Here is a 24,684-nt window from a genome sequence, read left to right on the forward strand (position 1 = left end):
TATTGGGATTTCTTTTTTATATATTTTGGATTGTTGTAATTTTCGCTTCCCTCTTTAATAAGATCTGCATTTTATGATGAGCCTTACTCATTCTGAAGATCTATGATAGGAGAAAAATAATCCCAACGTACTGATGTTGCTTGGAAAATTCTATCGATATTGATAAATATATTCTATATATATATTATAATTATCTTGCAATTTACAGTCTGATGTCTTGGGAGGACATTTTCCATGTTTGACGTTACTACGTGAAATAACTGCCTTATATGTCTAAGGTATGTAATGTATTATTAATGCCTTTCTATGCCTTTTATTCTTGGTGATATTTCTCTTGTGAGTTTGATTGTTATGATGATATATTTTATTGATGATTCTAATGATTCTATAATTATTCTCAACGTGTACTGACTAATTAATCGAGATACGACTTGTACATATAATATAACATTTTCGTATTTATCGCTAATTCAATTTCATTTTTCTTTTTTCAAAGGAGATCAATGATGAAGATGAAGAAATGACTGAATTATTGCTGTGGTACATGCACCATTAACTTTATTTTAAAGGTGAGAATATGTGTGAACATTTATATTAGAAATATATTTTTAACGGATTTAAATACATATTTTATATATATATGATATACTAAAATAAATGAAAAATCTTTAATATATTCTAACGTAATATATCGAATGTTGAAATATATAGTATTATCAAGATTGCTATGATGATAAACTTTCGGGTCTGAAACCTGATGTTAACCAAATTCCAACGTGTACCATAATCTTATCTGAAATAAATTTTGAATTATATCTTGCAGTCAATCAATCGTCTGCGTTATATCATTTTTTATCTATTTTTGTGCAGGTATCACTGCGCGGTGTATAAAGACATCAAATTGGCGAAAAGGTAAGATTTCCGTTACATTCTTGAATTAACGTAAAGCCTTTCTGTTTTGTGAAAAATTCCAATATTTGGTAAAAAAAATTATGGTTTAACAATTGTTCTAATCTTATTAATAATATATAATTAACCATGATAAACTCAAACAGAAATACTAATATGCTAAACAGAATTATTAATAATGTTAAGGATCCACAGGAGCCATCGTAGAAACCTCTCGCAGAGACTTCAAAACTAACTAACATTGATATTTCTCAGAAATGTGAACCAATTACAAAAAGAGATTATAAAAAATTATGAGCAAATTACAAAGAAAATCTTTGCCATATACTTGTGATATTCGTAATCAGGAGAGTCGTTCGTAGGCAAGTACGATTTTTTTTTTGGAAAAAAAGGAGGCTACGTCACATTAGAAGAGGTGTTAAAGTACAGTGCGAGTTGATATTGGTCGAAAAGCCACATTTAAAACACTTCCCGATAAAAGAGAATTCAGAATATGAACTATTTTCACTAAGACTACTCACTGTGGCTGTCCTTGTTTAATGATGTTAAGGATACTCCTGGATACTCATTTTAGCTGTCCTTGATAATATTACAAGCGAGGAAAATCATGCCAATTTATGCGACGGTATATGTGAAAATAAAAAAATACGCGCACAAAATAACCCTCGTGATCGAGTCAGCATTCGGGATTTGCCTTTGGCTCCTGTGCATCCTTTTAACGCTGAGAAAAATATGATTAAGAGTTACGCGTATAAAAGAAAAATTTCATATCAGCTGAAATGATGAGATAATAGGCTAGAGTCCTGAATAAAAGATGACACATTATTCGTTCATTTACTGAGATTTACGAGGTATCTCAATTTTAATCGAACATTTTAATTTTCTTTTATAAGGATAATCGACTTCTTTTTGTTACAGCATTTCGCAGTGGTCAGGAGAGAAGAGAACTCGTTGAAATATTCATAAATATTGTTTTGCTTTTCATATTTCAATAAAAGTACAAAGAATTATCTTGTTAATGATATGCGTTACGACTTATTCTATCACACATAATTAGTTAATCTCTCTTTTAACTTATTATATATTCGTATTATATAATGTATAAAGTTATTATATAATGCATAATTAAACCATTAATTCGAGGACGAGATACTTGGACCGGGAGGTAAGGGGTTGAGGAGAGGTGCGAAAGAAATATGATAAAATGTATATCTCGTGAAAAAAGCTTTGACAACATTTTATTGTTAACCGCAGAAAAAGCCATATACACTTTCACACGAAATCGATCATAGTTCGACAATAATATCGAAAAATTTATAATAATTGAAATGTACATAAATATAAAGACGACGACGATGTTACACGTTCTTCTTCGTGTGTGCCAGAACTGTACAAAAATTATCTCGGACATCTTTCGCAACGCTCGTTGAATAACTTATTATTCGGTGATGGCATAGGCGTATATATATAATTTCTCTTGTGTTTTACCTCATCCTTTTTCTTCGTTTTTAGTAAAATGACAATGCTAATTGCATTCTGAGTGCGCTTTTATAAATTCACAGAGCTCTGACTTTTCATGTATGAGATGCGATATATTTAAAATCGATAATCGAATATACGGCCGGAGCGGGTGGAAGGAACGATTTTTGGTGTTTTGCGCTTCTATAAATCTATCTAACCCTATGTACTTTTAGCCGCGACGGTTAAGTGCTATATATAATATTTATATATGTATATATATTCTTTTTTATTGGTACACTATCCGAACGCAGCACGCACCTTTTTTTTTTGTTTCATATCGCGAGTTAGTTTACAGATTAACAGCAGCGATTTAAAATGTTTTCAGACGTTGCGTGCTCTATCGTATGTAAGTCTCTATATTTGTTATAATTATATATAATATACCTTTTTTCTCCTAGAATTCCTTTGCAGTGACTTTTAATGCGATATTTTATTCCTCTCGCGCTATTGTATCATATTGCTCTACCAATGCTTCGGGAAATCTGCGCTCAACTTGTATACCAATAAAATCTGTTCGCTTCCGTTCGATAATTTTCTTCCTTCCATCATTCAACATTATCGATATTATTTCAATTATACTTTTATCTGTTAATACTTATTAAATATTCTTTTAATTATTGTAGATCACAGACAACTTGTTCTTAATCCATAAAAACAATTCAATTATCTTTTTTTTTTTCCATAGATTACCGATGTGTGTGGAATGTGTGTGTGCGCCTCTCGTGGTGATGTGTTGCATAGGTGTATGCACATTCTTCAGTGTGTGTGTGCGTGTATGTGTATGATCGCAGAAACAGCACGAATTCCGGAAACGTGAACCAATAGTCGAACAATAATTGAACACATACACACGTGTGTGTGTATGTGTATCTTCGCATCTCGCCCGATTTGATGCCACATGGAATATCTAATATCCTCTCAAGTAGCTCTAGTAATCGTAAATAATTACAAATAATTTAGAGCCATTCTGAGAGAGAGAGAGAGAGAGAGAGAGAGGAAGGAAGGGAGGGAGAGAAAAATATATGAATGAGAGTGGAGGAGTATTCGAAGTTTCGAAACAAATGCTCGCGACTTGACGCTTGGACACGTTAAAGTATTACACGGATATATTCGAAGGGAGCAGTTTCCATGCGGCAAACGTTTGGTCGATATTCCAGGTGACGTTTAACGCTTTACAAAATCATAACGTGTGGCTAATCGCGTTCACGGCTGACATTGAGACGATAATAAGACAAAACCGTTCTTTCAAAGTCTGAGGAGTAGCACGAAGCTCATTACGACTGATAATATCGAGGTCACGATTTATAAATCGCCCGGGCTCGAATATACTTCGCTTCTCGAGGGGGCGAACCCGATGACCCATTTAAACTTATCCACAATCGGAGTAGCTGGGTCTTGTAAAAGTATAATGTCGAGATACAAACCGGCACACTGAAAAAATTTAGCAACGATAGGGGGGGTCCGTTGTTTTTAGTTGCACCCTCGCTTTTCTCTCCCCTTGCTTCGATCTCCGAATCAACGGCGCTTAATTGTCCCGTTCTCAGTGTAGAAAGAGAGGGAGAGCGGTAATTGAGCGTACACCTAAAAACAAGCGGACCGAATTTCCGGTTTTGGTTTTGTTACTGAAACATTCTCGTATCGACGAGGAAACCGTACGTTTCTTCATTCTGTGTGTACTCGCGTGTTGATTTGAACGATGCGTGCGTAGTCGTGTGACTTTCTCGCGAAAGGTACCTACTACCGTTTCATCGAGCGTATCAGTCAGGTACCCTAAAAAACGCTGGAATTTGTGCGTGTGGAGATCGTAGTATATGGACGAGGCCGCAACGGTGCGGGGGTGGACTTTTGCGAATCGCGCGTTATTTATTTCTATTTTTTTCTCTTTCCTCTTGTCGTAATCTGCGTAAAGCGTGTCGCCGAGTAATTTAATAAGTGGAACGGACGTGTGTCGTCGGTGTCTGATAAAAGTGTCTAAGATGCACGTGACGTGGACGCATCATGATCACACAGCAAGCGAATTACCTGGTTAGTACTCGTAAACGTATTTAACGGTATTTAGCTCGTATAGTTTACTGATTAAGTTTTTTAGTCCATAGATAAACTCGTGACTTTTAATATATAGATAGTGATACCGCGCGAGCCTGAGCCTCGCCTCTCCGTCCTCCCTCCTGCGTTCTATCCCGGCTGAGTGTTCGCTCGGTATCGTTGAGTGAACCAGAGGGAGCGTTTTACTCGGTGTGCGCTTCGTTGCAAGAATTTGCGTCGGTCATTTTGAGAACGGCACGAGTCCCCGAGTCTCGGTTCGATACGGTCGAATTAATCGATAAGATGTCGCAGGAACGTGGAGTAGCGACGGGTTTCTTACGTGTGTGTGTATGTGTGTGTAAGTATACATGTGTAAGAACAACGCGCGTCCTTTATCAATCGGCGTATCACCCAAATAGCGTCCCAGTTGTAATTCGAGAATCATAATTCATCGTTGAATTTATATATCATATGTACATGTAATTCCCACGGCTGAGAAACAGAGCGCGCTTCTCTTCATCGCGATCCGAAGAATTCGAACTCTCTCTCTCTCTCTCTCTCTCTCTCTCTTTCTCGGACTTATGTTGCTTTCAAAATGACTGAGATTCGTTCCCTCCTTCACGGCGCGGGACAATCGCACCCGCCGCCGTCGTCGTCGCCGCGACGTGTCGTGGAAAATCGTTCAAAAATATATAATGTACCCCCGAACGCTCGCGCACATACGAACGCCGTGATAAGTTCCTTCTCTCAACTGGGCCAGACTCTTCACACCTTTTGCGGAATGCGATGATACAGGCACATGATTCGCGAGTCAGATCTTCCGGAAGCGCGAATCGCACTTAGACAAGCTATACGAAGAAGGCATCGTGCGAGGTAAATCAATCCGGCACGCGGAATAACCGGCTACAGCGCGCGCGCCGACGTTAACGTTGCAAGAAACGAAAGACTTGTTTTTCGGACGCGCGTACGAGCGCGAAGACTCTCGGCGCGATCGGAGGGACCGCGAGAGAGCTGTTGACAGAGAATCATCGATATATACGCGCGACTCGCGTACAAGTTGAGCTATTATTGAGTAGGAAAAAGTCCGTGTCGCAAAATATCGTCGTATCATCTGTTAGGTAGGTAAGTAGGTAGGTATTAGTCGGCGCTTCAACGGTGACAGATTTACGATAGAATGGCAGAGATTTGTCAACGTTCCCTTCGAATCACCGTGTATTCGCGCACGATTCGTGTGTGTTACTCGGCTACCGAGTGTGCCTCTGGTTCACTCCGTGAAATCGCGAGGGTGGGTGTTGTTCTTTTTTTTGTTTGTTTTCCGTCGAGATCCTGAGAGAGAGATAACTTGACTCCTCCGCGGTCAGCAAAGCTCATCCGACAACACTGTGGTAACGTTTCTCGTTTTTTACGAACGCGACGAGATATCGCTTAGTGTGGTCTCCACGAGATATTATTCAGACCTTGAAAATGACGCTTCAGACTGCCGCCGTCGGCCCAGGGGGAGTTGAGATACTCGTCGTCATCGTCTTGCTCAAGTTTCTGCAAAGAAAAAGTTCGAGAAACGTGAGAGGCTCCCGTCAGCGAGCGTTCGCGAACGTTATTCCATCGTTGCTTGGCGCGTGATTTTTATATCTCCATAATTATTGCGATCATCGCAAAACAATATAGGACTTTTATGTTTACCTCAATTCGTTCTATACTCCCATGAGCTTTGATAAAGTTGCTCTGAGACACTCCGTATAACGCCTTATATATAATTATATATGAAAATTCTTTTCTCGAGAATAATTCTAAAATTTTCGTACAATGTCTATATATCAGTCTTTAATATACCCCAGTTTTTATTAGAATCTTATTTTTAGTTTAGAAGACATTAAAAATAGAAGTTAAAAATAGCACGCCAATCTCTCTCAAGAAATACTGACAAAAAGTCATCAATTTTAATCACGAATATCTCAGCTCTCGAATAGTCAATCTTTTACTAATTGCACGAGTAATGAGTTAGATAATATTTCAATGTACGTGAAGATAATAATTCAACGCGGTGCAAGTTTCATCGAATTCTTATCAAACTCATTTCACTTTAAAACTTCCTTTAAAGTGGAATAACTTTTGATCCGAGCCCTGAATTACCGTTAAACTTTTGATGTCACTTTTAGATGCAATGTAGGTCAATTTGTAACTCTTTCATCATTTTTTCAATTATTTTGGGCAATATATTCTTAAGTGCAGTCGAACAAAGTCGAGTCGCTCGCCCATCGAGTCGTTATTTACAACGGAAATTATTTACACATCATCACGAATCATCCTTGTACGCATATAGTTTCATTAATAAATTCCAAACTGATTCGACACAAGTTCCGACACGAGACTCGTATGCGGAATCGTTCACGCGAGATAATATTTAATTACACGTTTAATTGCGACGCTGCCGCGCGAACGCCATTCTCCCCTCTTCAAGTCGGGACGATATTTTTATATTCTGATTTATTTTCCACATAACACACAACTCGAGATCCTCGGCTCATCCTCGGCATTTCGCATATTATTTCCACTCATGAATTCAAAGCTTCGTTGACATCCCAAACTTGCTTCTCTGTGCGCGCGGAGCGAGAACGACCTTAATACCTCGGTTTATATAAGCTCGCGTAGCATTCGCGAGCAGGCGACCGCGAGAATTCGGCAACGAAGGAGGTAAGCTCGAGGACTATCGTTTGAAAGTCAGAGAGAGAGGAGAGAAGGCTGAGAACGCAAGGGTGAGTTAGGCGAGGCGTGGGTGGTTGTCGGGTCAGAATCGATGCTCGCGTCCTTGCCTCGTCTCAGTGGTCTCTCTCACGCATTTCGTATAAACGCGAGAACCGCAGGTATTACCACCTGCTACCTGCCGACGTCGTTCCGCGATTGATCACGGGGAACACGTGCGAAACTCGTGCCGCACGGAAACGTGCATGTGCGTCGAATGCGTATGTACTCTTCAGCGACGGGCGGTATTTTCGTACCTGCTGCTTTGTAACCGTTATTAACCCTTATCGGACGCTAGCTTTTTATGCGTGATTCTCACTAGGTTGAAGCTGGTTTCGGTAAATATGCGAACTTGTCACCTCCTACGTGACGTACGACCGCAGCGACGAAGTATTGTTGTCACGTGAGAAGTAACTTACGACCGATAAGGGTTAAGTCGTAACTGGTATAATTATTAACCAATTAATCAAAATAAAACTCATTTCACTTTCTCTCTCTCTCTCTCTCTCTCTCTCTCTCTTTCGATAATTAGATGGTCGTTTTTCGGGCATTTTCCCAAAAATTCTTCCCTCCTCTCTTTCACGATTTAATTCTCCCAATGAGACCTGAACTAACCTGACTTTTAACAGCAGATTTCAGACATGACGAATCAAAATTTCTTCCATCCACAATTAATTAATAACTTAACTGTTTGCCAAATTTTCACACAGGAGGGATCGCAAAGATTGTTCGTCCAATTGCATGCGATCGTCATGACAAAGTGCCACCTGACCTTGGCACGAGCTGAAAGACTCGTGTGCGCAACGCGAGTAGAAAGAATCGCAAATACTCCTAAGCGATTTTTCGTAATTGTGGGAACTAAAATTCTCGCACGAGGTCAGTTTCTATTAACTTCTCTTAAATTCTCGTCTATTTGCTACGAGAGACGCGCATCGTTATTTTAACACGCGGAAATGTCCGACGACAACCTGGGACTTTGAAATAGAGGAGGAGGGAACGAATATTCTACAAATACATACAATGTAATATCACTTTTCCCGACCGTTTCCGGATCACGGGACGATAATTGATTACGATTTTCCTTCGCCTTTAGCCTTAGCGTGTCACCGGGATACACGGGTGGCAAGGCAAACTAGGGCGAAGTATTAAGTAGCTTTGCAGCTACTTGTTATTATATTTCCTCGACAAATGTAACGGGTCAGACAATGTTACATGGCTCTTTGAGGGTGAGACAGATTTGCGGGCGCTCTCGGAGCGCTCCGCACGCGCTATTTGCTTAAAAACATCCACCGTTATTTTCACGATGTACATATACAATGGAAGTTGTTTATGACTTTCAGAATGTTTGAACACGTGTGTGTATGTGTGCAAACTTTAGAAAAATGTACCACACACTCCGGCGAGATTAGAAAAACAACCTAATCGCACGATCGCACTGTGTCGTCGTTGCGCTCGTGAAAGTCGAAAGACGCGATACGAAAATACGGAAAAATAGAGACGTCTGATCGCTGTCGCGGCCTTTTGAATGGTAGATATGAATCGGGGATATTTCAAATAGATTACTCGGTGTATGCGATCGAACACGGCGATGGGGTGGAGGAAGGAGAGAGAGGAAGCAGCGGCGACTCGCAGTCTATCGCGCAGCCATTCGACCTATATCGTCCTGCATCCCGAGTCGCTATTTATAGATGGATGCGCCGGTAGTGTGGTCGGGAGAGCACTTATCCGCGCCATCGTTTCATCGCGTCGATAGCTTCGCGCGAACAAATTATCTTTACAGAATTAATCGGACGCAAGGAACACAATGCGAAGAGTCGAAGGAAGCCGGTCTCTCCCGGAGATCGTCGCGTAATATCTCTCGTCGCGAAGCTCGCCGGGTCGTCGTCCGTGTGATTTGTAACTTACGATTTTCATTCATCGCGAATTCATTCTATCCGCGCTTCTGCGATCTTCGACGGTCGTAAAAGAGAGGCACATGGTCGCACGAGAGAGAGAGAGAGGGAGCGATCGAGCGTGCCGAAGACGATCATACGGAGACTCGCGCCGCCGTGATCCGGAATTCCCGTCGGTCACTGGATATTATCGGGCGATCCATCCTCGTAGGATTTCTGTAACCAATTCCGCCGATCACTGCTTCAACATTCGCGGCACGTCGCGCGATTAATCGTAATCCACGTGCCGCGGTATAACGTGGAATAACGACGGCCGATCTGTCACTTATAACGTGCACGTTCCAGCGGTTTCATTCTCACGTACAACTCCGCGAGTTTCCCTTCTCTCTCTCCCTCTCTCTCTCTTTTTTTTTTTAACGTGCGTCTTCATACGTCGAACGAGAGAGGCGGTTCTGTGATCCGCCGAGCGCGAGAACGAAATTATACACGCGCGAATAGGCCAACTTTTTACGATGCAGTCTAGGAGAGACACGTCTTCCCCGGTGGAAATCGAACCTCGTGAATTTCTAGCCGCGAAGTAGTAAATTTGTATATAACGTTGCTACTAGCCAGTGATGTAACGCTCACTTTTCCTGGAAACTGGATAGATAAATTATACGGCAGACAATTTTGTTTGTTAAAAAAGGTCCATTGAAATTTTCGCGTTACTTTAACAAGGTAAATATGTTAAAAAGGTAATATGTTAATAAAATGAATATATTAATTTAACATATATTTGTGTGTTTTTTAACATATTCCCCATGTTGAAGTAAGTAAGAATTTCGATGAACCATTTTTAATACAAAATTTTTTATTGTGTAGTTGATGGCTGAAATTACAATTCTATTCTATCTCTAAAAAAAAACATACAAGAGATATAATTGTTGCCGATTTTCCACAATGCTAATTGGTTGTTTCGAAATCTCGATCTTGATGCTTCTCGTTACTTACTTTGGCTCGCGGCTGTCATCGCATAGATTATGATAACAGAGATATCACTTTCTCGTCACCGAATTTCAGTTTGATGTTTATTTAGTTTCATGAACTAAGATTTTTTTCCATGTAATAATAATTGGTTAAATAGTGCATGTATACATTGGTCTGGCCAACGGAAAATTGATACGTCATCGAAGAGATGCACGTTCTAGCAAACATCTTTACGTACAATATCCTCAGAAGCTCGATATATTTGCATACGATTTAGCTGCAATGCGGCTCAACTTTTAAAAGTCGACTGAATTGTCGTCAGATGCGCGTGGTTGAGTTTTCGCGATATGAAACTTGGCGAAACATCAATTCGAGCCGAGATTCACGGAATTGTTTCTCGGCATTGATTCTCCAGTTACTCCTTGCTATTGATTCCAAATATTGCTATTTCCAATTACTTGCAATTGCAATGCTTTTCCCAATTATATATATATGTATATATATATTTTTTTTTTCGAAATTTTCCGATTCCGCAACAAGAAAAATTATGACTGCCTATATTCAATTTATTTCTATCGAGCGATGATTGACAAATGATTCGGATGGTTATCGAATAACCGATAACGCGAAGCTTCACTATCGCTGTTAACATATATTTGTGTATTTTTTCACATATTCCCTAATGACTTCACAAATGACGCACTTTTTCGGGCGGAACGGCGACAGGAACGCGAATCTTGCAAGCTGTTTGCGAACAACTTGATAAGCCGACCCGATTGTTCAGAACTAATCAATTTTGTATGGAACATACGATGAATGCTTATTCACTTAGATCATCGAACACCTTCGGTTCGCCGCAAACCGCGAGGGAAATTGACTGAATACTCGTGCGATGCCGACGTCATGCTCGAGCGTATAAACCGCGCGGACACGTCGAGATGACATTTACGCATGCGGTGTGCTATCCCTACACAGCACAGTCGTTCATTCAGACGACTTTATATCTCGCGTAAAATTATTGCGTCTGAGCGAAATACTTAAACGACCGAACTACCCTTACGACGGCATAAATGCTTTCTCGCAACTACAAAGACCGATACGAGAGAGAGAGAGAGAGTGTGTAAACGATAAGAAAGTTGTAAATTCCTGTCCCCAACCGTATAAAAATGTTTGAATTATCTATTACGCGTATAATCTATTTCATATTTCAAAAATTAAGAAAAAATTACATCATAGAATCGTATGTGATGCACAGAAAAAAAAGTTCGGTTGAATTTACAAAATTAAATGCGTTTCAGTTGTGGGAAATAGTCGTGAGAAGCCGAAGGGAACGTAAAATGTATCGATATAGCGGAATATACATCAAAAGCGAAGAATATGAGGGGATTCGATGTACATTAGGTTCAAGGTCGCGATACGATGGCGCACCACGGTACTTCAAGATTGTATACTCTTTGCATATCCGTGTCGAAGACGTGTCACGCGAAAGCAACCTTATCGAGGCTCGGAAGAGATTAGTATTCTTAGGAAATAACTCTAAATCGCCGACGATTGCGGTTAAGGCGATTGCGTCAATTTGCCGTTAACGCTCGGGAAAGCCCTCTCGAAGCCGTAGGAGAGTCCTCGAGGATGTAAACGCTCAAAAGCGATCAATAATCGAGATATGAACGGGCAACAAAGCCGACGGCTCCTCCGGCCGCCTCGCGTCGCGACACGTGCTCACCTCTCGAGAACTTAATATCGATATCGCGAGATTTTCAAAGTAACGCTTACCCCTGAACAGAAAGCGAGTTGGGGATCCCGTCGAGGCTCTCCCTGCTGATGTCGTCGGCCATTGCGACCTTGAGTTGGTGCCCGAAGCTCGCCAAATCCTCCCTGAAGGCTTCACTTCCGGGCGTTAATGCGCCGCTCGTAGGTGGCAAGGGTGTACCACTGCCCTCGTTCCCTTCCACCCCGTCCTCGCCCTCTTCCTTGCCTACAAGGACCTCCTCGTCTTCGTTGTAGATCTTGAAGTAGGCGATGGTGAGGTATATCACCGAGATTATGAAAGACGGTATCGGAATCGCCATCGCGTACACAAGGTTCATGTACACCTGAGGGAGCGTTTCAAGGCAGAGGTTGAGATGCGACCGGTGTATGCCGCTCGATTAAACATTGACGCGTGACCTTCGGAGAGGAGGTTTCATACGACCAGATTTCGATCGCGAGACTGTGACCAAGTGATCACTAATCGAGGGTGATTGCTTGCGGATCACGCTCGACGCTCGTTCACACGTTGACTGCCAACTACGAGATATCTCGTATGTTGTTTACTTGCCCAGGACGCCAGCTACGAGTTATCTCGTCGCTTCATTACTTGATTAAATCAAATTGGCTTCTTAAACCAGAATCGTGAAAAGTTTCGTGGCAGTCAACGTGTTAAGCAGCGATTTTATACAGCCTAAATTATTCATTCCTTCGCCACTGGCCTCGTTTACACCGATCATATAATACGCGTACGAACTAGTAACTTTTTATTAAATTATCTTTATTTCAACGGTGCGCGTAAACGACGGTGTATTCAAATGGTACGTCTTCTTCACGACTATCCTATCGTCATTTACGTCAATAATAAGATTATTATAGTTTTGAAGACTCGGATAAGAGCAGTTTTTCTCAAATTTTCCGCAGATTTTTTTCGGTTTCTTTCTCAAAAGTAGAAAAATATGCTTAGTAAAATGCACGTGTGCTCGGCTAAAACCGGCAATATTTATTTTTTTCGTAAAAATAATAAACGTGCGTTAATTATAAAGATAATTTAATAGAAATTTCTATTTAGTATGAATACACAGAGAAAAAGATTTCTTTGGTTTTAGTATATATATTTGTTTGACTTACTTATTTTATTTTTATTTAATATAAACAACATAATTTAATATTAAATACCGTTTTGCTTGAATAAGAATGTTGATGTTTCAATAAACCATGTTATTTGATAGGAAAAGCAATATTTAGAGCAAATAATATTTCATTTTCAATAAAAAAAATCTATTTAATTGTATATCAGGCATTGTTCCACTGAGATAAAAAAAGTTCATTAGTATTTTTCTAACATAATATTATTTCTTTCAAACAATTTGTTGCTTGCGATAACATTGTAAAGAGCGGAAGAAAATACAAAAGAAACATATTACTCGATGTAAAGATATTTATTATTTGAAAAGCCAAAGAACTCTATTCGTTGAACCAAAAAACCAATTCATCTTTATTCTATTCCAAATCTGTCTCAATTGAAGAAACGTTATCAAATCCAACGAGATTTCTTTCTCTGTATATCAAACGACCGGTATAAAGCAACACGTTATAGACCGAAATAGACCGATCTCGAGATGACCTGAATATACCGTATCACGATCGCCAATGATCGATGAGTGAAAGAAGATCAAGTGAGGGACTGTTATCCGATGGGAAGCTCGATGCAGGTCGCTATTTGCGGAAAACTGTACGTAATCAGCGGTACGTAATCAGCGAGTAGCGGCCGCCAGTACGAATAGCGTACATGGCACGCTAAGTAGTAGAGGTCGGTGCATAGTCGACCGTCCGGAGGTAATGCTCTCTCCTCTCTCTTTGTCTCTCTCTCTCTCTCTCTTTCTCTCTTGGCAAGAAGTAATTAGGTAATATTTTCGGTCTCGTAAGTACGGTCGTAAGAACGAATCGCCAGAAACGTTTCCCGATGTCATTATAGCGGCAGCCTCGCCGCCGAGACGCGGCTGAGCTAATCCTCTAAAGGCGACCCACCCGTAAATTCGAAAGAGCATCCCCACAAGAGAGAAAGAAAAAGAGAGAGAGAGAGGGAGAAAGAGTACACCCGACGCGCGATGTTACTCTCGCCACACGCGATCCTATTTCTTCCTGTCGTCCATTCGTTCGGTGGATCGGCGAGCTCGTAGCATCGGCAAGCAGCGGCGAGCTTTTCCGGAATTGTCGATGTTATCGGCGCTTTATAATAGCATCGCCGGCCCGCACGCCCGTGGAAATTGGATTTCTGTGCGCGCGCGTCGGGAGAAATTTTCTTTTCTTCCGGGTGGCGCGCCGCGGATGGTTTCCGTCTTTGTCATCGGCTGCCCATTCAACCGCTTGAAACGCATTGTCCGCGCGCGCGCGGACGGTCGCATTTCCGCCGTCGTAGCACTATTTTGCTGAGCACGCCGCGCGGAAGGGAGATTTTCCGCGATCGCCTCGCTTCTTTCGCGCGTCATAGCCGAGATCCGTCTGAGACATCGGCGTAACTTCCACGACCGCCGCCGCTTTCCGACGCCGCGGATACGAAAATGAGTTGCGCCCTCAACTTATCGACACGTTCCCGTCGTCGTGAGTAAGCGGGGAGGCCACTTTCCGTGACCGGGGAAATGGAATACGACCAAGTTACACCGCGCTCGACGCCCGATTAAGGGCGATTAATCCCTTGCGTCGGCATTTAATCGATGCTCGCGCGAGATGTACGTGTCTATTTAAGTGGTTGGCCCGTAATAATATTGTTAAGAGGGTGATGGTTAGCACAACACGAAGCAATTCGACATGTCTACGATGAATATTTGTAAACACGATTCGTGATATACAGCTTCGACGCCGTAACAACAGGATATCAAATTTACGTAATGTTTAAAAACTCACGATGAAAAAACTGTTTCTCGTGTCTTGACGCATAATACTTTTTTTGGGCTGGGGCCGTGTTTGTCATATGTTTCTAAATATATCATATGTATCCCCCCTCCTCAATAGAAATGTACGAGTGCACGTTAACTAGACAAATTGTGGGATTTTTCCATATTTTCCTATATTTGTCGCATTTTTATTTATCGCATATGTTACGTGTATATATAATACATATGTAACATAAATTATAATACATGTATTTATATATAAAAAACAAATTACGTGTAGTTATATATATGTGTATGCATATGTATTGATTATAGTTCTTTAAAAAATTATTTAACCATTTTATCTTTAAAAAGATGCCTATCCAAAAGAGAGAGAGAGACAAAGGAAAATATAGCGCGTACAGTATTGCCAAATATTTACAGGTATCATTGTACTTCAACTTGTCAGAAATTATATACTTCATATATTTATTTCTGGAGAATCAGGTGGTCAACGATCTTACACCACGATGCATATAAATAGTGTTAATTTTGACTCAAATTATCTTAGCTTCGGTCAATCTTTTTCTAATTTTATACGTGTGTAGATCGTGTCCGTTAATATGCCGTTAAAATCTGAAAACCGAAAACTCCGAAGAAAATTAATTTATGGACCAACTACATTAAGTTGACGCTCGGAGGGAACAGAAGCACATGTTACGTGCTGAGATGTGCTTGACGATTTCGGCTCGCGAAAGTTAGCGGAACGTCCGGGGGGACGTGACTCCGACGCAAGGGATTAATTCGCAGGGATCCATCGGGTGGCGATCGATGGGGCGTTTTGCAGGAGCGATCGCCTTTGCAGTCGCGATTAAAGGAACAGTCGATTGATGAGAGCGAATGGCTTCCAATTAGGGACCGATACGGATTCCGGGGAAAACCTTCGTACCACCGAGGGTTTGTTTAATCGCTCGTAAAACGGTTTCGGCTGCATAATACACCTTACGTCCCCGATAGGCAGTCGCAGTATCGATTCTCAAGTGCGCGTTCGTTCGCGGCGTAAACTCGGGCAAAAGTCACACATAATACTTTCGCGTGACTCGTACATACCGATGTACTACGGGGGGGGGGGGGGGGGGGGCGCAAAACGCTAAGTATATAACCCGGTCAGCGGGTTAAAATGCTACGGGAGCTAAAGTCAGGTCAGCCCGCGGATCGCGAAGGACGACAGGAACTGGTCGACGAAAATTTGAAGGGGTTATTCGAAGAAAGATGACGAAATGAGAGATGAGGTGGATGCGTGGATGGTATATTTTTGTGTGTATTCCTATGCGCGTACAGACGAGGATTGAAGGGGCAGCCCGCGCGGAAAGCATATACACACAATAGTGCAGAGACCTGCCACATGTCGAGGTCGCTGATGACTATCCCGGGGTCCACTTTCGAGTAGTAACAGCTAAAGTTCTGCCCTATGTTGGCGTACTGCCGGTAGAAAATACTGCAATTCAGCATTGGAGGGTATCCACAGCCTTTTACGTTGGGGAACAGCTTGGCCCCGGTGAAGTACCACACGGAGTCGTTGCCCATGAGACCTGCGAACTTCCCCTCGTTATTGTTCGGCGACGGACGCCTTCCAGCCGAGAGAGAACCGGAAGAACAAGCCGTATACAGAGGACAAAAGAAAACCGCGTATAATGACGAATACAGCGCGAGTCTTCTCTCCCATTCAGGGATAAATCGCGAAGCTTCGCTGGACGGACGGAAAGCGGATAAAAGTTATCGCTCCCCTCAGGCCCGCCAGATCTCTACTGCATCTATTAAGCCCGCATCTGCTTCGAACGATATCTTTCTTATATATTGCGAATTTTGGAATGATCGCAATGCTGCGACGTCTTCTGACGAGATAAACTGGACAATATGTAAAATCGCGAGGAGAATATTAAGTGCTTAGGCTCTTATTGGTCCATATATTGAAAAACTCATTTAATTAGCAAAAACCAAATTCTCGTTTGTCAATGGGCGAACAAATGTTTCGATTGTGGAGACGAAAATTTGGATTATGAGAACCAACTAAATGGATTCCTCAGTGTAGATATTATTAACGATTGGCTATCGATAGATCCTTTCGTTTGTACCAATTTCGCTGGAAAATTTTTATCCCGACTGGATAACGTGAGGAGAACAGGAGTTCATGTTTTTACATGATTCGTATGCAATATTTCCAACTACGCGAAATACCAATTGTATAGAATTACAACGGTCCGTACTCTCCATATAACCACGTGATTGCTCTTGAAAAATTGACACGGGCGATGTAGAGCCAGGTGGTGGGACAGAGGATCAAATTCGCGCGAGCGAATCATCTCTCGGTTCTCCAATCCGCGCTGGTCACACCTTTGTACCTGTAGGGTAAGGTTTCGGCAGTCCGGTCTCGTCTTCCTCGTCGAATTCCTCCTCGAGGTCCTCGACGTACTCGCCGAAGTTCCCTAAGGAACGCTCGTAACGCGGCATCTTCTTGCTCTCTTCGTCATCCTCGACACCTCCTACCGCTCCACCTCCCTCATCCGACCCTTCGGACACGTTACCCGGTAGCTTATAGTTGACGCGTATTTGCGTGCAATCGTACAGCTCCTTAGTACAACCCTCTCTACAGGACGTCCATGAGCAATTGCTCGTACCTGGACTCAACGATCATTCATGGAATTCGGCCGCGAATTTTCATCTAAGCGCAACACGGATATACACCGAACACATACATACACACACGTGAACATATAGAAGTGATAGATATTTTTTTAAAAACCCCACCCACACACACACACACACACGTATATACACGTAATACATACACAAGTTCATGTACCAAGATGTGAGAGTTGAGTGCGGACACAGTTAAATGGGCACACCGGTAATTACATGAAAATAGCGCGTGGAAGGATTTGCGCGGAAACTCTCTCGTGAATTTCAGAAAGTCTTAAGACTTGCAAATTGTCAACGGGGACTATTCGTGATAGAAACGAATCGACGAAGAAATGTTCAAACTCTCGGCTAATTATTCCCTTTCATTCGTCTTTCCAGGATACCCATGCGACTCGTCCTTCAGAACCCGAGCTTTCTAAGAATGATTGGCTCGAGATCCCGGAATATCACCGTCCACTGCAAATTCTCACGTGAACACTCGAGTGAGAAGATAGCTGCTCGAAAACACGAGAAGGCAGGAACGAACGCGTGAAACGAACGGAGGGGGGACGTGCATGCACGAGGACGAAGAGGTACGGAGGGACGTTGGCGGCAGCGAAGACACGCTGAAATAAGAAATCGAACCGCCGGGGGTGTTTTGCGCCGTGATGTAACGCGCTGTGATGTTGACGAGACTCTTCCTCTCCGCCGTGATGCTCGATCTGAGGAAAACATCTGCATCTTACTGACGCGTCTCGCGAAAAGAGGAGAAAGAATTGAGATGACGAGGGTGATAGCACCGAGGAGGCTAGAATAAGTGCAAGTCGCGGAAGCACTAAGAGCACAAAGACACCAGTTGCATCGATCTTATCTCGGTCCGCTGTACCGTCCCTTTTCTCGACCAGCGATGATCGATTGACATTTTCGCGCTTTCATATTTCGCGTCGCGCGTGATAAAACCGTCACTCGTGAACGTTGCTCAAGAGGGTCCCGGAGTCGTCCTGCCTCACCACAAGTAAAGCTTTGTTAGTACTATACTCGTTATATATCGGCTGCACAGAATTAAAAAGCCTTTTATATAATTACAATACGCACGTTTACGTAGGCGAGGACGGTTGACTTTGTTCGGAAAATGGACAAAAGTTGACAAGCTATACAACTTTTTTTTCGTTTTTCAAATAAACTCAAGTCCTCGCCTAACGTATTGTAATTGTACGGAAGGATTTTTGTGCAACCAGTAACGAATATAATACCAACAAATTTGTAGTAAATGAGGACGACTCCAGGGATCCCCTTAAGAATATTCGAGATTCCGCCAATTTCCTTCGTGCGTCTCTTTCTGGTATCGTCGGGGGGAGGGGGGAGGAGGGGACGGAGAAGCAATTAAATTTCGGTCAAATGTGACGGACGCTCGCGAGAATGGCTCGTAAAAGTTAATAACTTTACTCTCAGCGTTAAAAGAAAGAAAAGGAAGAAAAGATTATCTCTTCGACGGAGGCTCTCCAAATCGAAACGAGAAGCGAAAAATGCGAAACGTCATTCCACTTTCAAACATATAAACGCGAATATGTTTTCCGGTGTGTTTCATGCCGCGATCTTGATACCCATCGCAAACGGCAAATTAAAATTTATAAGATAATATTAAACTTTTATGTTACGTGCTCTCGTACGTGCGGACGGCACGATATGAAAGCCAAATGCCGTGCCATCGGGGAATAAAAAATTCATAGGCTTTTTTTTGTTACAATCTCACTCCGTGGAATTTATTATACTCCGGGGTGAGTCGGGACGGTAGCATTTCCCACGTGACGAATGGAAGATGGAGCAATCACGACGGGATAACTTTTCCCTTTGTTTCGTTCTTTTATTAATTTTTTAAGTTACAAGCACGAGGCGTCGCGACGAGACTTTCGCGATGGAGCTCGGTATTTCTGGAACTTTATCAATAACAAATGGAAGCGGATGCTCTTTTATATACCGGCTATATAACGATACGTTGAATATTAAATCAAACACGAGAATGTCAGCTGTCCCGTACAGGATGTTCCTCGTCATTTTTGTTCGGTTGGAAATAGCCTTTCCAATCATTCATGAAAATCGTATATTTCGACGTTGACCTAATTTGGCACGTCGAAATTAACATCAATTCCTATTGTCCGCCCCTGTCATTATCTTCGTCACTTTTTTCGATAATATCATGAAGTTCGTGCGAAGTTACGACACACGCACACACGCCCCCAAGATATCCTTAAAAAAGAATACCATATTTTCTACCGACGCGATGGTATCCTCTTATAAAATCGCGCGTACACCTCTCTTCTTTACCAGGAAAGGGAAACGCGGTTTACGAGTGCGATCCTTTCCTTCAAAGACAGCCCTTCGTTACATATGTACATACATCCTCTCCACATACATACACACAAGCACAAACCGTGGTATATACATTCTTACCCAAGAGGACACGCATGCGACACCATATATAAACACGGAAAAATGAAAAATGCGTCAGGTAACTTCATTAATTGCACACGAAGAGGGAGAAGAACCTTGGGGACGCAGAGAGAAGAACGGATAGCGAGATAGAGAGAGAGAGAGAGAAAAAAGGAGGAAGAGAGCACCCACAGTGGTGTACGCATCAGCAACGGAGCATGCAGCGAAGAGCGACAACAGACAACGAGAGAGGGGTCGAGAACGGGTGAGAGAATTAAGGGTGCCGATTGTTCACCTCTTCTGGACTCAACGTCGATGGTGACGCACTCGGCGGGTCGAGTGTCAAACTGCATGAAGATGGTGGTGAAGGCGGGGTCGATAACGAAGGGGACCAAGAAGAGGAAGGCGAAGAGGCTGAAGGTGCTGAGGAGGATGAAGAACGCGGTCGTGTAGAACAGCAGCTTCTGCACGAACGTCTGCTTCTCCTTTTCGTCCGCCATCTCGGAGAACAAACGGCAGTGCTGGTTACGTGGAGGCTCCCGAGCGACGTCGTCGTCGTCGCTGTCGTTGTCGTCGTCCTCGTCGTCGTCGCCCTCGGCGTGCTCGTTGCTCGTCGTCACGTCGGACGTCGAAGGGACGAAGGAACGATCTGCGGGCAATTCTCGAGTGGTTTGTCTTCCGTCTTTCCGCGGCGGATCCGCGGACTGTTTCGAGCTTTCCTTGTGTGTGCACGCGCGTCTGTGTGCGGCGCGCTCGCCGGGGAAGACCCTGTCACGGGGATTCCCGAGGGATAATATGCACCGGAATGCTCCCGCCACAAGCGACGTTCTTTGTAAACTTTGCATTGTGCAACAAAAAGCCATTTATCTTGATCGCCCGAAGCGACGTACGCCGCGTCGATTAAACATTTTTCCTTTGCGGCTGTGCATTCGACCGCACGATCAAAGAATGTAAATTTTAATAACGGATTGCGCGCGTGTATATCTATATGTGTGTGTGTGTGTGTGTGTGTGTGCATGTGTGTACACGGTGTTTCAGCGCGTTACTTTGCAGCTGAACAACACACGTGCACGGAAAGAATATGCCAGCGGAGACAGGTAAAATCAATACTGTCAGCGGTGCGTGCGAATGTGACGTTTCTTTCATCGTATTTATCAATCGAAGATCAACTAATCTCCGTGCGGTATATTTAATACTCATTCCGGTTTTTTCCTCTCTTCATCAGAGGCAGAGATCCGAGTAGATCGACGAGCTGATGCGACGAAAGATTCAAGCCGAATTAATACTCGTAGCCAGCCGTCGAAAGTAGGCTGCCCCGTTTATTCGTTTGAAATAAGCATGCCGTTAAAACCGAGCGTTTCAAATATTCACGACCCGGTCTCGCGTGGTATTATGACTTCACAGCGGCCGCTCTAAATACGTAAAGGTTATTGCAGGAAGCAACATGTGTGTGTGTGTGTGTATGTGAAACAATTACGTTTTGTCTACGCATTCTCGCAACTTAGTCTGCGACACAGCACCGTCGGGCTTTCGGCACAACGACGCGATCGTTCGATTCTCGTTACAGATAAACGCGAGGAACAATGCGAAGCATTCGCGAGAAAGCCCGGTCGTATAAATCGGTCTTCGTCATATTCGCGCAGCGAACAATTCCTTACTTTGACGCCGGTGAGTGCCATCGATTCCGCTCTGTTGTACGAACTCGCTCAATTTTTATATACGTGCCGATCCGTAAGGAAAATCAAGGAGGCTAAATCTCGCGACTGTTCCCTGAAATTCACAGACACGCCTTTGATATCGGGATGAAATCGCTTATTAAATCGCTCGATCGTCAAAGAGAGATTCATTCATGCGGTGGAATTTTTTGCCGGATTCGCCGACGTCCCGAAGCGAAATGAAACGGCGCGGCCGTTATTGAGGCTGGTCAGTGCTTCAAAACGCGAAATGCTTTATATCATTGTATTTTATTAATATAGATTATCGTCATAATTTGTGTGTGCATATATGTGTGTGTGTGTGTGTATATATGTGCGTATATAAATGTATACAGGAATTGCTATATACGTCGCACAGGGTCGATAAAGATAAAACTTATACCGAACTTTAAGCAAGCTTATGTGAGTTCACGTGGAGTCGTTTAATCGAAGAGATTACAGACTCTATATGGCGTCCTTTGCAGTAGAGCTTGAAAATAAGCGTTTCTCTGCGCAGTTAATGTTTTGTCAATATATATTATTAAAATAAGATCAGCTAATGCGTTTTAATCATTAAGAAAGAAAAAGCGGCCAGTGAAAGGGATTTTACATGTTGTGACAAACAAGACGGAGTTTGGAGTTTGAACGTGTTTGGAATTGTGTTTGGAATTTGAACACAATTCAAACAACGAATTGTTGCTCGAGCAACTTTGATATTTATAAAATATTGCCGTCCTTCCTTTATGATTTCGATTAATAACTTATTCAGTTATTAATCGTCGATTCGCGCGATAACAATATTCGTGGGCCCCAGAATTCAGGAATCGCTATTTATCTTTGCAAATTTACTTATATCTCATTGTCTCACTGTCCTATCTTACTGAGAAATTCGAGAGACTCTTAATCTTCCAACTTTTAATCCAAGATAAAGGACTACCACGTTCACGGCGTGCGCCAAAGTTGTCTATAGAGACACAACTTTTCCTACGCTCGCTGCACTTCTGATGCATGATTTACATCGCGGGGTTGTATCCTATTCTACAGCACGAGACATCTAACCTTTCCTCGGTCTGATATATTTTTTACATTTTTCAAGGGAGACGGTATTACAAATGTCGCGAATATCTCAAAGTCGTTAACGATCCGTGCCAGAAAGTGATTACGAAGGCACACCTTATGACATCATCGCGATCACCGTTTGCAATTATTATCGATTATAATCGTAAATATGAAAGACAATTCGCGAACGTAGCACGTTCTTCTTAAAGAAACACACCGATATGAATCATCAGCGTCACGGGGAAGTTTATCCGCGCGGCTATCCCGCTATCGTATTCACGCACACGTCCACCGAGATTCCTTTAAAGATACAAACGTTCATTAGCCGGAGCTTCAGTCAAGTTTTCGTGAAGATAATTTCGCGTCGCATGAAGAAACGATCGCAGAACCAGCCGACGACCACGAAAATAATCAATAACAGCGGCTATTCTCCCCGATTATCGGAACGAAAGTTTCGGATTCACCGTCCAGGCTGGTCGGCCGGTTTCAGAAGCTCTCCTTTAGTACGATGCAAACTCACCCCCGGCGGAGGCATAGTAATTCCCGCACGACGTTCTTCGAGCATTTACTCGCAAATGGATTTCGCACGGCCCCGCGAAAATTTAGACCCTCCTGGGGAACCTCGATATTTTCGCGACATCCCCGAGCCGTTCCATTCCGCCGAGGCGTCTCGAGCGCGCAGCTGGATCCCAGACGATTTCGAGCCCGAGAGCTCGGAATCGGTGCGTGTCACGCAGAGAAAGCTCGATCGGTTCTCCCCCCCCCCACCCTCCCCCCGGCGGGGTCGACGCGGGCGACGGTACCCCCTATGTAGAAGATGCGAATTCATCAGGGCTCGGCGCCCTCTTCCTGTGTCCCCTCATCGTCATCCACCTCCTGCTGCTCTTCCCGCGTTCCTCGCTCCCCTGCCCTCCTGCCGATCCCTTCGTCTCCTACTTCGCCGCACTATGTCACACTGTTGTCCACCGTGCACATTTGTTCTCGCGATACGCGAACCACTGCGACGCTTTCGTCACGACGCTCTGGCCGCTGCCGAGGGTGGATAAACCGCGACCGGGGTATGTGTGTGCGTGTATATGTATGAAAGAGAAAGAGAGATAATACGAAGGAGAAGAAAAGAGAGAGAGAGAGAGAGAGAGAGGGAGAAAGAAAGAGGCAGAGGAAAGGAAAGAGACGAGGAAATAGTGTGTCGTCCCGCGATTCGTAGATCAGGATGGGGTCCGCATAGCGGGCGCCTTCAGCGACGAGCTTCCATCGGCAGTCTTTCTTCGGCAGAACGAAATCCGCACATGCAAACTCTCTCTCGTCCTGGCCGCGGCGCCGACGGATGCCGGGCTACTGCAGTCGGTGGAGCTTTCGGGCGAGCTTATTTTCCAGCGACCGCAGCGCCGCGACGGCATCTCGCGGCATCGACCGTCGTCTCCGCTGTTTCCACCGACGGCGACGACGATGCCGCTTCACGTCGACGTCCGGGGCGGCCCCCGTAAGCCCCGATCACCTCGCGCTTCTTTTTCGAAAAGCGTTACTCCCCCTCCCTTTCGCTCGCGATTTATCGCTGGTGTTGCCCGCCGGATAGCTCGCTATTTAGCGATTTATATCGCTTTAACTGTCCTGCGAGCTTCGTTCCGAACGATACCGAAGCTTTCTCTTCTCCCGCGTTTTCTTCTTCTTCTTCTTCTTCTTCGCTTTACGTAACGAACCTCGTTTAATTTGAGATTATTTTCTAAATCTTCACTTTCCGTGATTACAGAGTAGCGGGGAGGAGTTTGATGGCGCATAATGTGATTCAGGAAAGAGAGAGGTTGGCATTTTTTATAAATAAAGTGTTTGAACTTTGTACGTGCGATGTACTGTATAAAAAGCTGCACATTACCGCGCAGTAAAAAGACATTTTGAACTTCTGTTAAAATCGGCCACTGTTAGAATTTTGCTGTTACATTTTTAACCGTCCTTGTGTCAATTTAATATTTTGTGTTTATATCATCTCAATATTTGTGTTGAGTTGATATTGATAGTGTATAAGTGTTAAAATGACACATTTTATATTTCACAGTGTCGATTAATATATTATGGGTATTAATTTTGTATTAATCATCGGCATAATATTCGTATTACTTTTCAACATACGCGCCTTGTGTCAAATTAACA

General features: G+C 43.2%; 2 protein-coding genes across 5 annotated transcripts in view; one reads left to right on the plus strand and one right to left on the minus strand.

Annotated features, from left to right (window-relative positions):
• Positions 1-1,929, plus strand: part of LOC106751866 (protein no-on-transient A-like) — a 15,628-nt gene extending 13,699 nt beyond the window's left edge. The window contains exons 10-13 of the transcript XR_001375101.1: positions 209-278; positions 497-569; positions 871-912; positions 1,828-1,929. The gene's annotated coding sequence lies outside the window, so the exon portion shown is untranslated. The remainder of the gene's footprint in view (positions 1-208; positions 279-496; positions 570-870; positions 913-1,827) is intronic.
• A 201-nt stretch (positions 1,930-2,130) lies between these two features.
• The window catches only part of LOC106751867 (UPF0769 protein C21orf59 homolog), a 67,211-nt gene continuing 44,657 nt past the window's right edge, over positions 2,131-24,684 (minus strand). The window contains exons 1-6 of one of the 4 annotated variants that reach the window (XM_014633091.1): positions 23,340-23,749; positions 20,079-20,432; positions 17,077-17,352; positions 16,073-16,266; positions 11,826-12,145; positions 2,131-5,991 (exon numbers count right to left, since the gene is read on the minus strand). In XM_014633091.1, the coding sequence (XP_014488577.1) occupies positions 5,928-5,991; positions 11,826-12,145; positions 16,073-16,266; positions 17,077-17,352; positions 20,079-20,283 (1,059 nt within the window). In that variant the 5' untranslated portion in view covers positions 20,284-20,432; positions 23,340-23,749 and the 3' untranslated portion in view covers positions 2,131-5,927. Of the gene's footprint in view, positions 5,992-11,825; positions 12,146-16,072; positions 16,274-17,076; positions 17,353-20,078; positions 23,285-23,339; positions 23,750-24,684 lie in introns of those variants that run through there. The other 3 variants (XM_014633089.1, XR_001375102.1, XM_014633092.1) reach the window with 3 other exon arrangements.

This window comes from Dinoponera quadriceps, unplaced genomic scaffold, assembly GCF_001313825.1.
Source record: "Dinoponera quadriceps isolate SergipeBrazil2010 unplaced genomic scaffold, ASM131382v1 scaffold316, whole genome shotgun sequence".
In the NCBI taxonomy this organism is placed as follows: domain Eukaryota; kingdom Metazoa; phylum Arthropoda; class Insecta; order Hymenoptera; family Formicidae; genus Dinoponera; species Dinoponera quadriceps.